General features: G+C 44.0%; 2 protein-coding genes across 4 annotated transcripts in view; one reads left to right on the top strand and one right to left on the bottom strand.

Moving 5' to 3' along the window:
• Window positions 1–14,053, bottom strand: part of LOC101484253 (transcription factor IIIB 90 kDa subunit) — a 130,514-nt gene that overhangs the window by 96,795 nt on the left and 19,666 nt on the right. For all 3 annotated transcript variants that reach the window (XM_004554694.4, XM_004554693.4, XM_004554695.4), the window contains 2 exons: window positions 12,801–12,832; window positions 7,615–7,687 (listed from right to left, as the gene is read on the bottom strand). In XM_004554694.4, coding sequence (XP_004554751.1) covers window positions 7,615–7,687; window positions 12,801–12,832 — 105 coding nt within the window. The remainder of the gene's footprint in view (window positions 1–7,614; window positions 7,688–12,800; window positions 12,833–14,053) is intronic.
• LOC101483787 (BTB/POZ domain-containing protein 6-B) lies at window positions 1,704–5,928 on the top strand. The gene is made up of 4 exons (XM_004554691.3): window positions 1,704–2,714; window positions 3,318–3,408; window positions 3,614–3,732; window positions 4,280–5,928. The coding sequence occupies exons 1-4, from the start codon at window positions 2,308–2,310 to the stop codon at window positions 5,310–5,312; spliced, it is 1,650 nt and encodes a 549-aa protein (XP_004554748.1). The 5' UTR covers window positions 1,704–2,307; the 3' UTR covers window positions 5,313–5,928.

A 14,053-nucleotide genomic window follows, 5' to 3' on the forward strand; every position in this document is an offset into this window, starting at 1 on the left:
CTCTGAAACGCTGACATTTTGCTTCATTTTCATGAGAAACGGGGAGGATGGAAGCTAATTGTACCGTTTCCCGGGGGCCAGATCAAATGTGCGTGACTAACCTTACTGCACAAGGTTATTACTTCTGATTGGAACACTTCCAAACCCATCCCGCCTACCTACACAACTTCATTAGTTCTAATTAGATCTCATCTACAATATTTTCATCTCGTTTCCTTTTGTTGACGAATGTTTAAATCCATTTCATCATCGTTGTTGCCTTCGTGCATTAGTTTTTAATTACTTACTGCTTGATTTTGTCAGAAAAGGATAACTGAATAAACACTGATGCAGGGTAAGTAATGGTTTTATTTATCACTGTACTTACAATGTTATTAATGTAACTAAACAGAATTAATTAAGCAATTACTAAAAAAAGAAATACAGATAATACAGTCACTGTTATCACTGTCAGTTTGACAGGCATAAAAATAGTATTTTTGCACCAACAAGGTGTTTCCCAAAGAGCTGTTAGCCAAAAACGTGCCATATCTGGCATATGTAGAATAGTTTGAAGTGTATCCTTAAAAATTTGGAAGAAATTGAACAACGAGGACAAAAGTGTTTGTAAAATGAACAATAGGTGAATGATGGGGGTATCAATAGCATTGATAGCAAGGCTGTATTGGTATCAGATCATTACCAGCGAGGTAGGATCGATACCTTGTTTCTATCCTCTGAGTTCAGTGTGTAGCCCACTGAATTGTGTAAAATAAATATTTTTTAGAAATGAAAATTTAACTAAATGTACTACTGTACTACATTCTGACACTCTATGGATTCAGCGGTCATTAAAATGTGTTCAGAATTTGCCAATTGATGATGATTCATCTTATTAATCATGACACGCCACTCTCCCCTACATAAACTGCCTTTATGAGTTAAAAGTATCAGCAATACTGGCCCTGCATTTACTCTGTATAGGATAAACACCAAAATCTGCAGTACTGCACAACACTCAAGCAAGTTAATCTAAAATGTGACCACTGTCCTATGAGGAGCAATTCTTGTTAACTGTGCAGAGGAACAAACAACTTGTCAGCCTACAGGTTTAATGCATGATCTTCAGACAAAAAATGACCACAGAGAGAAAACAACCAAAGAAATATAAAATGAAATCAACACTGGCAAATGGGACGCACAAAAAAAAATGTAAAACTATAAATATATACAAAATGTCTAATAAAAGATGTTTTAAAAATGACCAAAGACTTATACAAATGGGATGCAAAACTGACAAAAAAAAGCGCACAAAGACAAAAGTCCCAGGACTGCCACAGAGTGACTCCAATGGCATCAAACAAATTTTAAGTCACTTATTAACCACACGGGAACACAAAGACACATCTGTAGGGTTCGTCCTAAACAGAAGTGTGTGTCTGCATAGGTGGGGGGTTGGGGGGGGGGTTACTTATGTTGTCCCCCTGGTGTGTATTGTCTTTCACTCCAGCCCTGCTCCTCCTCTGAGGAGGAGAGATCAGAGCGTCTGTCCTGTGACGCACTCTGCGGAGCTAGTGAGGGAGGGGCCTCTTTGGCCTCACGTCAGCGCGGTGCGTGATTGTTATTGGTCCTCGGCGGGCCCTGGGCGTTCATGGAGAGTCGACCAAAAATAAGGAGGAGGGGGAGGCGGGGAGGAGTAAAAAAAAAAAAAAAAAAAAATGAGAGGGGGGGGGGGCGAAAAAACCGAGCGGAGCTTAAAAACTCCCGACAAATGATTATTTACCTCGGCAGCAGCGGAACATCGTAGCTGGCTTCGTGTCGGTCTACAGCCGATTCGGAGAAAAAGGGGGAAAACAAATCGGGAGAGAAATGTGCGTGAGGATTAACGCAGAGGCGGGGTGGGAATAAAATAGGCTGGATTTGACTACCAGCTGCGACTATCCGGATTACCCACTCGCTGGAAAAGGGAGAAAACAAGCGAAGCTTCGCGGACATTTGTGCGCTCGGAGAGGATGAGCTGACCGCCGAGGAACGGGGAAAAAAAACAAGTGTTTGAGGTCGAAAGTTGCGAGTGGATGTGGAAACGGACAGCAGTGGGCCTGGGGGGATATTTAGATGCTGTCGCGTAAACTTCGCTGTCGGTGCCGTTTGAAACCGGCGTTGTAGGAACCGGACCGCACAGGAAAGAGAAAAAAAGAAAAATACTCAATCCACCGCAGCGACAAGCTTCATGTCGAGCCCGACAGCAGTTTATTGCACCGGGTATTAAAGAGACAGCGAGAGAGAGAGGGAGGAGGAAAAAACCCAGAAGATCGGCTGCTCGTGCAGATGCCAACGGCAGACTGCAGGTTGCTCCATCATGGCCGGATCATGAGGTGTTTGACTTATTTGCTGCTACTTCCAGAAACACTGAAAAAGTCCAAGAAGGTAACCAAGCTGCCGGGCCGGCTGCCGCTATGTTATGAGATCCTGACTCTGTCCCTGTCGAGCAAGAAAAAGCAGCAGGAGAAGAAGATGGCTGCGGAGTTGTACCCCGCTAACAACACCAACCTGGCCAACGGCACTACGGTGGCTGACGCGGAGAAGACCAAGGAGCTGCAGGTGTGCCAGGCCAGCGGGAGCAGCGCCGGCGGCGGAGGGAGCGCGGCGACCACCCCGACCACCCAGCAAAACATCAACAACAACAACGTAGACCCACCCAGCTGGCAGTGCAGCCACCCCACGCTCCGAGAGAGGTAACTCCAGAAACACAGAGGACAATTATCCGCCTGATCTGTGCGCAAAAAGCCCGATCGCAGTGCGAAAGAGTCGCTGTCAGAGTAATGACAGCCGCTTTGACTCGGTGTATTAACACGGAAGCTGGCAGCAGCAAAGTGCACGAAAATCTCTGCTGTGAGGATCGCTCATGCTCGCTTTACTTTTACTTTGGAGCACACTTTGACAAGTTTCTAGAAAACTGATTTACTGTTGGAGCGTCTATCTAAACCAACATGAGCTTTTGTTTGTTTTACTTATTTGCTCCTACCGTTCTTTAATCTCTTTAATTTATTCTGGCAGTAAACAAATCCCACTTGAGTTTGAACTGTTGATCTGCCAAAACAAGACATTTTAAAAATGTCACCAAGCACTCTGGGGAACTTTCCATAGATCCCAATGAGCTGACATTTTCGAGGCTGAGGGATAAAGTGAGAAAACAACAAGAGGGTAGTCCTCTTTTTTTTCCCTGCATCCTCCCTAAATCTATGAAAATAACCAGTGTCTCTAGGCAAAAGCAGTGTGGGAGGACTTGATGTTATACAATAGTTGAGGCTTACTTGTGAAACCTGCTCTGTTTTTAGGAACGCCTTGATGTTTAACAATGAGCTGATGGCTGATGTCCACTTCATTGTCGGGCCCTTGGGGGCCTCGCAGAAGCTTCCCGCACACAAGGTAAGGAGCGCATCTCGGAAAAATCGCTGCAAACCAGAGAAAGACGGGAAGCTTACGCACTAACTTAACTAATGTTGATATTTGAGCTTTAAATTTAAATACGAGCTCCGAGGACAATGCAAGGTAATATATCGGCTCTAGTGTTGAACTTGTGAAAGACGAGCTCCTCTGGTTTCTCTGACGCATCCGTCTCCTCCCCTCCCAGTACGTGCTGGCCGTGGGAAGCTCCGTCTTCTGTGCCATGTTTTACAGCGATCTGGCGGAGGAGGAGTCTGAGATCCATATTCCAGATGTGGAACCTGCTGCTTTTCTAATTCTGCTGAAGTAAGCCACTCACCATCCCTTCGCACAGCCAACCAGAAGCTGAGATGACAAGCACAGTCAGTGTCACTTCAAAGCATATTATTACTCATCCAAAGCTAAGCAGATGCCAAAATGCTGGGAGCACCAGAGAGCCGTGGCAGCGGCGCGGTGCTCTGTAATTGCTGGTTTTCTCAGCGCTCTTTGTTCGACTGGCAACATTCCCCCCCCTTCTTTTCCTCATCCTGACAGTTTGCCTTTATGCACACTAGTTATAAATAACATGCCTTTGTTGCTCATTCAGTAGCGCTGGCTAAAAGCGTAGCACAGATTGTTGCTCTGCAGACTTTCTGGAAAACGGTAGGATTATGTATAATGGTGTTATATAATCTTCTTTGGGAAGGAAAAGAATTCCCTTTTTTGTTTGCCGAGTCTCTTGATACAGTAGGAAGAAGAAGAAACGTGGAGCCAGAGTCACTTAAATGTGTTCATCGCTGTATCTTCTTAGTCAGCATATCATCTGTCAGCCAGTCTGATTTCTGTACATTTAAGGCTCTTTTCTTTCTCCCAGGTACTTGTACAGCGATGAGATCGACCTGGAGGCAGACACGGTGCTGGCCACCCTGTATGCTGCCAAAAAGTACATCGTCCCTGCACTGGCCAAGGCCTGCGTCACCTTCCTGGAGACCAGCCTGGAGGCCAAGAATGCCTGTGTGCTGCTCTCTCAGAGCCGCCTGTTTGAGGAGCCCGAGCTGACGCAGCGCTGCTGGGAAGTAATCGACGCGCAGGCCGAGCTCGCGCTGTGCTCGGAGGGCTTCTGTGAGATCGACCTGCAGACGCTGGACATCATCTTGCGGCGGGAGACCCTCAACACCAAAGAAGTGGTGGTGTTTGAGGCGGTCATGAACTGGGCCACGGCAGAATGCAAGAGACAGGGTTTGGGGCCAACCACTCGCAACAAAAGAGAGGTACTGGGTAAGGCGCTGTTCTTGGTGCGCATCCCCACCATGAGCCTGGACGAATTTGCAAACGGTGCTGCGCAGTCGGACATCCTGACACTGGAGGAGACGCACAATGTCTTCCTGTGGTACACTGCGGCTAAAAAGCCCCAACTAGACTTCCCTCTGAATCCCAGGAAGGGCTTGGCTCCTCAGAGGTGCCACCGCTTCCAGTCCTCGGCCTACCGGAGCAACCAGTGGCGCTACCGCGGCCGGTGCGACAGCATCCAGTTTGCTGTGGACAAGCGGATCTTTATTGCCGGTTTGGGCCTGTACGGGTCGAGCGGCGGCAAAGCCGAGTACAGCGTCAAAATCGAGCTTAAGAGACAGGGGGTGATCCTGGCGCAGAACCTGACAAAGTTTGTGTCGGACGGCTCGAGCAGCACGTTCCCGGTGTGGTTCGAGCATCCCGTTCAGGTGGAGCAGGACGCGTTCTACACAGTGAGCGCCGTCCTGGACGGGAATGAGCTGAGCTACTTCGGCCAGGAGGGCATGACGGAGGTGCAGTGCGGGAAGGTCACGTTTCAGTTCCAGTGCTCCTCCGACAGCACCAACGGGACTGGAGTACAGGGAGGACAGATCCCCGAGCTTGTGTTCTATGCATAAGCTGCTCTGGACTGCTGATGGGAAATTAGGTCTATCGCTGCCTCCCAACCTTCAAAGTAATGTAGCATTAAAAGACACTTGAGTAATGTCACACTAAATGGCCTGGTTAGTTCTATAAGAGACTATTTTAAAAGCGACGGAGCTGTTTTATCTTATTTAATTTAATGTTATTTTTTTATTTAAATGCTGATTTAACGTTATTCGCTCAGAAGCTTGTGTTTTTCAAGGGCTGCGGCTGCTGTAGGAACAACATTAATACAGTGACCTGTGGTTATGTAATCAAGCTGAGCTCCAGAACTGGAACAAGTAGGGTCTGCTTCAAATTGTGTAATTGCAAGTCTATATACAATGTTGTTACTATAGTCCAGGCAGCAATATCACCTGAGGAGCAAACTTTATGTAGTGTTCGATTCTAATGCAGAAAAAAAAAAAAAAGTAGAAATCGTGTCAAGAACAGAGTCGTTTTGCACTTCAGAGGACGGCCTCAGAAACGTTGTGTCTTTTTGTAAAATACAATTTATCTGTTAACAGCTTGATGCTGTTGATGAGCAGATGTGTTCTGTACAAGAATGCTTATACACCTGCCGAAATATAAAGGTTATAATGTGAGAAAGCCGCACATGTGACATCTTATGGGATCTGGGTGAGGGAGTGGGGGATTTGAGGGGCAGCAGCGCCCTCTGGTAACTAAAGTAGGAACTACACATTAGGTTTCTACCTCACTTGCATGGAGTCTGGCAGGCACAGATTTGAGGACTGATAAGGGTTCTGCCTCTTTTTCCAAGTGAGGATTTGGATTCATTTCCTACTAAATAAACTGCACAGTGCATTTAACAGACAGCACAGTTACATTAACGCTGGCAAAACACTATAATGGAAATGCAAAGCTATGCACGAGGAAAGCAAAGCCTAAACCAGTGATTTTCTTTGACAGTTTCCCAAAATATTTCGTACATTATAGTTAATATTAATGCACTTCTGCTTTGGAAGGACGGCTCGTCGTGTTCAATTTAAGGACATCAGAGCTCATAATCTTCCAGGTAGCTGCAGACCAGACCAGCCTTACAAAAATCAAAGGTGGTCACATTTGAGTTTTTGTAAATGTAGAAAAGCCAAACTCTTGAGTTTAACAGGCTAATAATATGCCGTACTTCACAAAAAGTACAGGATGCTCTCAGAAACAATAACAAGGACCATTTTTATTTATTAGATAATTAGATAAAGTGTGGAAAACAGAAAAATTAGAATAAAACATTTTGGTGTGACCGCCCTCCACCTCGTCACAGTTTTTCCCCAGTTCTGGAAGTTTCAATCTCTGGAGGAGCTTTCAACAGTGTGAAGAAATAACTCACTCTTATGGCCACTTGACAAATAATATTTTTACAGAAAGGTGTAATATACACTCGCCACTTTATCTTCTAGTTCTGGGCTGGACCCTCTCCATGCATGTCTGCAAAGATTCAACAAAGTTGGTGCAAACATTCCTCACAGAGCTTGGTCCATATTGAGCAGTTGTTGTCATGCAGTTGCTGTCAGCTCCACACCCATGAGGATAACCTCTCATTACATTACACCACTGCCAGCCTGATCCGCTGATACAAATCAGTCCCCGCTTTCATGTTCTTTATACCAAATTCCGACTCTACCATCCAAATGTCGCAGCACAAATCAAACCTGAGCAGACTGGGCCGTTTTCCTGACCTTCTATGGTCTAATTTTGTTGAGCCTGTGTGAATTACAGCCTCAGTTTCCAGTTCTTAACCCACAGATGTGACACCTGGTGTGGTCTGCTGCTGTGAAGTCCATATGCTACAAGGTTTGACATGTTGTACTCCAGAGATGCTCTTCCCTGGCTGTAATGAGTGGTTATTTGAGTTTCTGTTGCCCTTCTATCAGCGTGAAGAAGTCTAGCTGTCCTTTTTGACATCAACGAGGCATTTTTGCCCAGAGATCTGCTGCTATCTAGACATTTTCCTACGTTTGGACCATTCTGTGAATCTGAGCTGCCTAACATAAATGCAGCGAGTTGCTGTTAAATGATTGGCTATGATTGCCATGCGCTACAGAGAAGTTCAACAGGTATACTGCATGAAGGGATAAATGAGTGTATACAGCTTTTCATTTGAGGGGATTTAAACTTCTTTAATAATTTACCAGCAGACATCCTCCAGCTTCTTTTCCCTGTTATTAAATCTATAGTGAACATTTCTGGTTTTTACAATATGTGAAAGGTATGACACACCTGATTCAGCCTTTTTATAACACGACTCACAGTAAACAGAGTAAAGTGGAGCTCAAATACCTATAGCAGGAGCGTTGATGCAAAGTTCTCTGGCCAGAACGAGAAACGTTCTTCCCAACACGTAGACGTTCACCTGTGGATGAGACAACCCAGGATGAGTAAACGATGTTATTCAGCAGACGTAAAGTACCTCGCACTGCCAGGAAAAGTGTATCTATTGAGTCCAGGAGCCATTAAATCCATTCAAAGCCACTTAAAGAATTATAGTAGAGTGCGATTAAGCACACTATCAGGATATGAAATAAGGCCGTTGCATCACCGGCGGGACAAGTGTTCTGGTTACATAATTGACCTGAAGGTTGCAGAACATCACGCTTCAATATGTCTGTGATTTGGAACTGTAGACTCATCTCTAATGCTGTGCCCGCATGTTTTGGTTTCTCTGCTCGGTCCGGACAGTCCTGACTTTTCCTCACTCTGAACAGCCCAGAAAATAGTGGCGCTTTAGCTTGTTGTGATGAACTCATCGAATTTTAAAAGCAACTTAAATATCTTCGTCACTGATGATTAAGAAAGCCCCTTAGAGACTTCTAGATTTACAAATAAAGCACAACAACTGAATAATCTGACTGGTTCATGTTAAAGTGAAGGCAACTGCTGGTAGCAGACTTGTTTCAGCTTCTCAAATGTGACGATTTGCTGTTCATCTTTGTTTTAAATGACAGTAAATTGACCATCTTTGGCATCTGAACTGATTGGCAGCCAAAATAAATCATGTGAAGATAAAAATGTTACCTTTTTTTGCATCAAAACTGACACGAATCCATAAATAATTTGTATAAACCCTAATCTAGTGAATTTTGTCATTTTATTCTGGCCAACTTTTATTTTTTAAGGCTGCATCACTTGTGTCACTTTGAAAAGTTGTGTTTGCATGTTTCTCTGCAGCACTGTGTGAAAGCAGACCTGCGTAGATGAGCACAAGCATACGATGCAGAACTTAGAGTGTGCGTATAAGTACTTTAACAAGATTCACAGCAGTAGAGGAGCTCTTTTAACAACACAAAGTCCGACCAGTCATTTCCCGTCCCCAAACAATTCTCACGAGACAACAGTTGCCTCACAATGCTGTGTATTGTAAGGTAGAAACCCGATAACACAGCAAAAACACCAACAAACAACCTCTGTGAGCAAGCAGTTGGTGACAGTGGGAAGGAAAAACTCCCTTTCAATAGGAAGAAACATCCTGCAGAACCAGGCTCAGGCTGGAGTGTCTGCTGCAACCAGTTGTGGGTGAGGGGAGGAAAACTCCAGGGATTTGTGTCTCCTCCTGGGATCTTTACACATTCACCTAACAAGTGAAAGTCATAAAATATGAAGTATATCTTACTTGTTAAAACCATACAACTAGTTTTGTGTCAATTGCGTTCTACGTTATTGAATAAGTAAACTTGCCGGTCACTGGACTGCAAAAATCAGTGCTTGATGCTTGATAAACTGGGGCTGCTGCATTTTCCTATTCAAACTTTCTGGAAGAGGATCTGATAAGAAATCCCTTGTGCGGTTAAAACTAGGCTGAGCAGCAAACTAGAAACCAGGTTTGTCAAAGGAAGAGAGGTAACAGGAGGTGAATGGTGCTGTGTGTCATCAGGGTTATCTCACAGGAACCTCCCATCACAGATGTTTCATTGTGTTTGACCCCACAACATCTCCAGAAGGCTCAGCAGTTAAAAAAAAGGGGGTTGGGGGTGCCCCCACCCACCCCCTACTTTATCTGAAAGGATCTGATGATGGATACTGTTGCATAACAAAGCCACGAGGCTGCACATCTATCATCTCTTAACGAATTAACAGCACTGCAGCCTGGAATTAAATTCTGCTCTGGCTGAAATTTGAAGGAGGCGGCAGTGAAAGCTGCAGGATCAGGTCGTGAACTCGGGTCACTTCTCTGTCATTCCTTCAGACCAACTCTCCCGAGAACACGGGGAGGGGGGAGTAAAACGAGGAGGTTTTAGGAACAGACAGACGGACTCTTGCTCAAGGCCTCCCCTGGTGTCGAGCAGGGGCAGATGCTGCTTTGCTATTCTGGGAAGTTGATTCCAGCGAGGAATTTCTACATGAAAGCAGAAATAGAGGAGCAGGAGGAAGTGGAACAAGTGCAGTCACCACTGTGTGTCTGATAAAACGCCATCTTCGCCATCATTAATACTACGATATACAGAGTCACACCGACTCCTCAGAGTAATCTGCACAAGAATATGAAACAGTAAGGAGCCAACCTCATTTCAATGATGACATAAACAGCACAAAAACACAGTGTGCTTGATCTGGCCAGCACCAAACACCAATCAGAGTTAGAGAAGAGCTGGTGAAGCTTTAGCACCTTAAGAACAGGCGTTTTTCTCCGGAGCTGGAAAACATTAAAACCGGAGCTAACAGAGTGTCAATATAAGGATGTAGCTTCATCAAATATTGTTTTTCTACTGGATACAGAAAAACTACAAATAACCAGCTGTTTGCAAGCTCAATACATCATTGCTATTTCTTGTTGTGATTGACAAAAGCTCACAAGTTTATATTTTATATCTGGGTCCTGTTTTTGTGCATGTAATAACACCGTGCCGAACAGGTCATTTTTAGAAGCAAAAATGGAAACTCGTGACCCAAACTGCCCGCTGTACACATCTATCACAGTTTTCAGACCCCCGTCCCCTGATTGGAGCTGTGCACCGTGTTCCTGTGCAGAGAGATTTATTACCGGAGGCACTCTCAATTTCAGCTGGACTCATAAAGTAGTTTGTTTTTGCCTAATTATACTTGCTTGCTGGATTTGCCACTTTATTAAAACTTTTAATTAATCAGAAGTCTCGAGGTGGCTGAAAAGCACACAATTATTTTTACAATGTGTACACGCTGCACTGTAAGACAGGAACCGAGAGTCACACTGTTTCTATAATCTGTTGAAGAATGAAAAAGAACGAAGAGATTGCAAACATTTCATGCAATTTTGGAAACTTTGTTCTGTATGATGCACAAGATGCAGATATATCCTAAAAATAAGTGTTAGAACTGTCAATCGTCTATTACGCAGAACATCGTGATGTAAACAGTCATCACAGACAAGTGACATTCACTCATGTGGTCTGAACGTTACATTCGAGTCACGCCTGAGACTTTAAAGTTCAGCAGTGGCTGAACCTGAGAACCTGAGGAGTAAACAATCTCCTCTCCATCGAAGCGTTAAATCAAACTTTCCACGGTCAAAGTTCAACCCCCAGCACCCCACAATCAAAACTACTGTGTGGTTACCTGATACGTCACAGTTCAACAGGTGGACACAGTGATTGGGGCTTTAGAGGGGAACAGCTTTCAATTAAAGAGCTCCTGATGTGGTTCGTATGACTGAAGGCAGCTCCTCTGACAAGCCTGAGGATAAACAGCTCTTTGATAAAGTTGAAAGCTACAAAGGCAAACAGCTGCTGTCAGCAGGTCTGCATGTCTTTATACCACAAACAATGGAACTGGGCAAATGGCAAGTTTGCTTAATGATCCCAAACCGATTGTTAACCAGGATCCCAGACTGAAATCTTAGCACAAAGTTTAGCAGCTGAAACCAATCAAACATAACATTTTGAGCACTCACAGGTAAAGTGAATAACACGGATTATCTCTTCATTATGCCACCTGTTAGTCAGTGGGATATATTAGGGGGGGAGTTAGTCCTCAGAAGCAGGAAAAATAGGGAAGCGTAAGGATTTAAGCGAGTTTGACGAGGACCAAATTGTGATGGCCAGGCGGCTGGGTCAGAGCATCTCAAAAACTGCAGCTGGGGGTTCCCAGTCTGCAGAGGTCAGTATCTATCAATAAGCGATCCAAGGAAGGAACAGTGGTGACCCTGGACATGTGAGGCTCGCACCTTCAGGGGTCCAGTGGAGTCCATGTCTTGATGGTTCAGGACTGTTTTGGCAGCAAAATGTGGGCCAACATAATATTACGCAAGTGTACAGAATGTTCTGCCTGATTGGTCTATAAGACAATAAATATATGACAACCCACAGCATCCTAAAAAGCACTCAAAGGATCATCTTTGTCTGCGTCCCTGTAGCCCTGAGGGCCAAAAGCCAGACTAGCAACTCAAATGCATTTGTTCATGAAGAACAACACTCACTGGGATCAGGAATGATTCAATTTCATGTTACCACCAACTGGCAAACATCTGGTGTGGTGACACTCCCCCAAAGACTGACGAAGCATCCAAATAGTGCGGAGGTCACCACCCAAAGCACCTGTTGCACAAAACTCTGCATGTGTGCAAAGATATAGCTCTCACATGAAAGAAACATCTGAACCACTCAATTAATGACCAACATGCTAAACTGCCATAACGTCAGCTGGATGCAAAGGCAGCTGGTATCGATCCGACCCTCAGCAATGGAGTCTCTCCGTTTAAGCAGCTTTGAGAAAACAGCCTAAGACAGACAAAGCTGACCATTCACCCAAACAATGCTAGGAAGACCAAGTGGTCTGGGTGTGGATCCATAAAAAGTGATTGGTAGAGTAGAACACACCCCACCGCCCCAGCAGCAGCAGCTACAGCCACATTTCTCAGCATTAATAACCCCACAACCCCACCCACCTAAAATCCAATACAAATCCATTCCCAACCCCCAAATGCCAGGGTGGTGCTGGTGGTGGGGGAGGGGTGGACGGCTCCTCCAGGACAGCTGGGTGTATAAAAATAAAAGCCCCCGACCAGCTGTGACTGTGAGAAATGTCCCATCCTCACCAACACCACACCCCTGACTCACTGTGAATTAAATACGCAGACAAATGGAGGGCTTACTAAATTTATACACATGCAGACGAGAAAGATTTACTCACACGAGGGAAAGCGTGAGTGCAGGAGCAGCTAGGGAGACCTGCACTATGGGAGGAGTGGTAGAAGGTAGTGTGTTTAATTGGTTTGCTTGAACAGGGTTGGGCCTTAAGACGCATCAAAGTGAGAAAGACATTTTTATCCAAGTTATTTCATTCTAACAGTTTTTAATAGGGATTTACAGCAGATTTCATGAAAGAATACAAGAAATATGGTCTAATATAAACAGTCTAATCAACTCAGAGTTTAAATCGAACTGGTGTGGACATTTTTACCCTATTTTGTTCTAAAGACCAAAGAATTCACTGATAATATGAAAAAAACAAAAACAAATAAATCAATCATCCAATATAGACGTAGTAAAACTTACCTGCAGAATATCACTGAGGTCCAAGAGCATGTCTGAGAAAAACCAGGTCAAGGACACTAAATGTTCAGGTCATGATTTGTATTTTTCCAAACAGTCAAACAGAAGAAGAGCCAGGCTGTCATCGTTTTTAGGTGATCTTGAACAACAGTTCTCCAGGTTCTCTGAAGGTCTTTACTTTTGACGTCGGCTGTTTTTCCCACTCATTTTCACTCAAGTCCTTGTACATTACATTTCAAAATGTTTGTTAAGCAACTTAAAAGATTGACCTCTGAGTCATTCAAGCATAAAACAAACAAACAAACAAAAAGTTATGTACTCAGTGGATGAGCCAGAGTTTTATCTACATATAACAGCATATTTAGCAAAGAGCTGAGGTTAAATGACACTTTGTTACTGTTTCTTTGGTAAACACCAACATGTTAGTATTTTCTGCAGTCCTAAAAATCTCTTTAGGGCAGATAAACAGTATTTGAAATCATGTCATATCCTGACAGATGCATTTGGCCTTTCAGTTGATTCATCTACCGTTTGCTGAAGCCTCATCAGAAAGGGTCTCAGTAAAAGGATGGCTGTCAAAGTAATTCGTAAAGAAAGAAATGAAGCAATCAAAATTACACAAGAACTGGAATGAAAATCTGTGGCAAAAATGTCCAATTTGTGATGAACAAAAATGAGATTTTTTGCTTCAAATTAACTTCAATATACATGAAGGAAAGAGACAGGACAGCCATCAGCAGGCTACAGCCATCTGTAAAACACGGTAGAAGCTCTGTCATGGTTTGGGTCTATATTTCAGTCTGGTGCTGGAGCTCATGACAAAACTTCTGTAATTATTAATGCAGATGAGATCCATCAGATACCATCTAATAGCATCTGAATGACAACTTTGTTTTTCAGGATGACAATGATCCCAAACCAGTGCTAATGCACTGAAAGCCAACCTGGATAGAACAAAATAACACAGCAAAACTCACCAGAGCCCAGAGCCCAACATCACTGTGGCAGTGTGGAATCATTTTAACAGAACAAATAAAAAGGTAGCCAGCACCCTCTAGGAAGCCCGAAGAACCATTTTCATGATTTTCAAGCTTGTCTGAATTACAGAAACTCTATTTTTGTCTTATAAATGTGTATTTTTGAGCTTTTTAACTACACCTAGTCCCCATCCTCCTGAAATGTAAAGAAATGATGGGTGGTTCAAGAGTTTTGCACAGTACTATGAATATAAAGACAGTTTTATAGATCCCCCCCCT

This window comes from Maylandia zebra, linkage group LG19 (assembly GCF_041146795.1).
Source record: "Maylandia zebra isolate NMK-2024a linkage group LG19, Mzebra_GT3a, whole genome shotgun sequence".
NCBI lineage: Eukaryota > Metazoa > Chordata > Actinopteri > Cichliformes > Cichlidae > Maylandia > Maylandia zebra.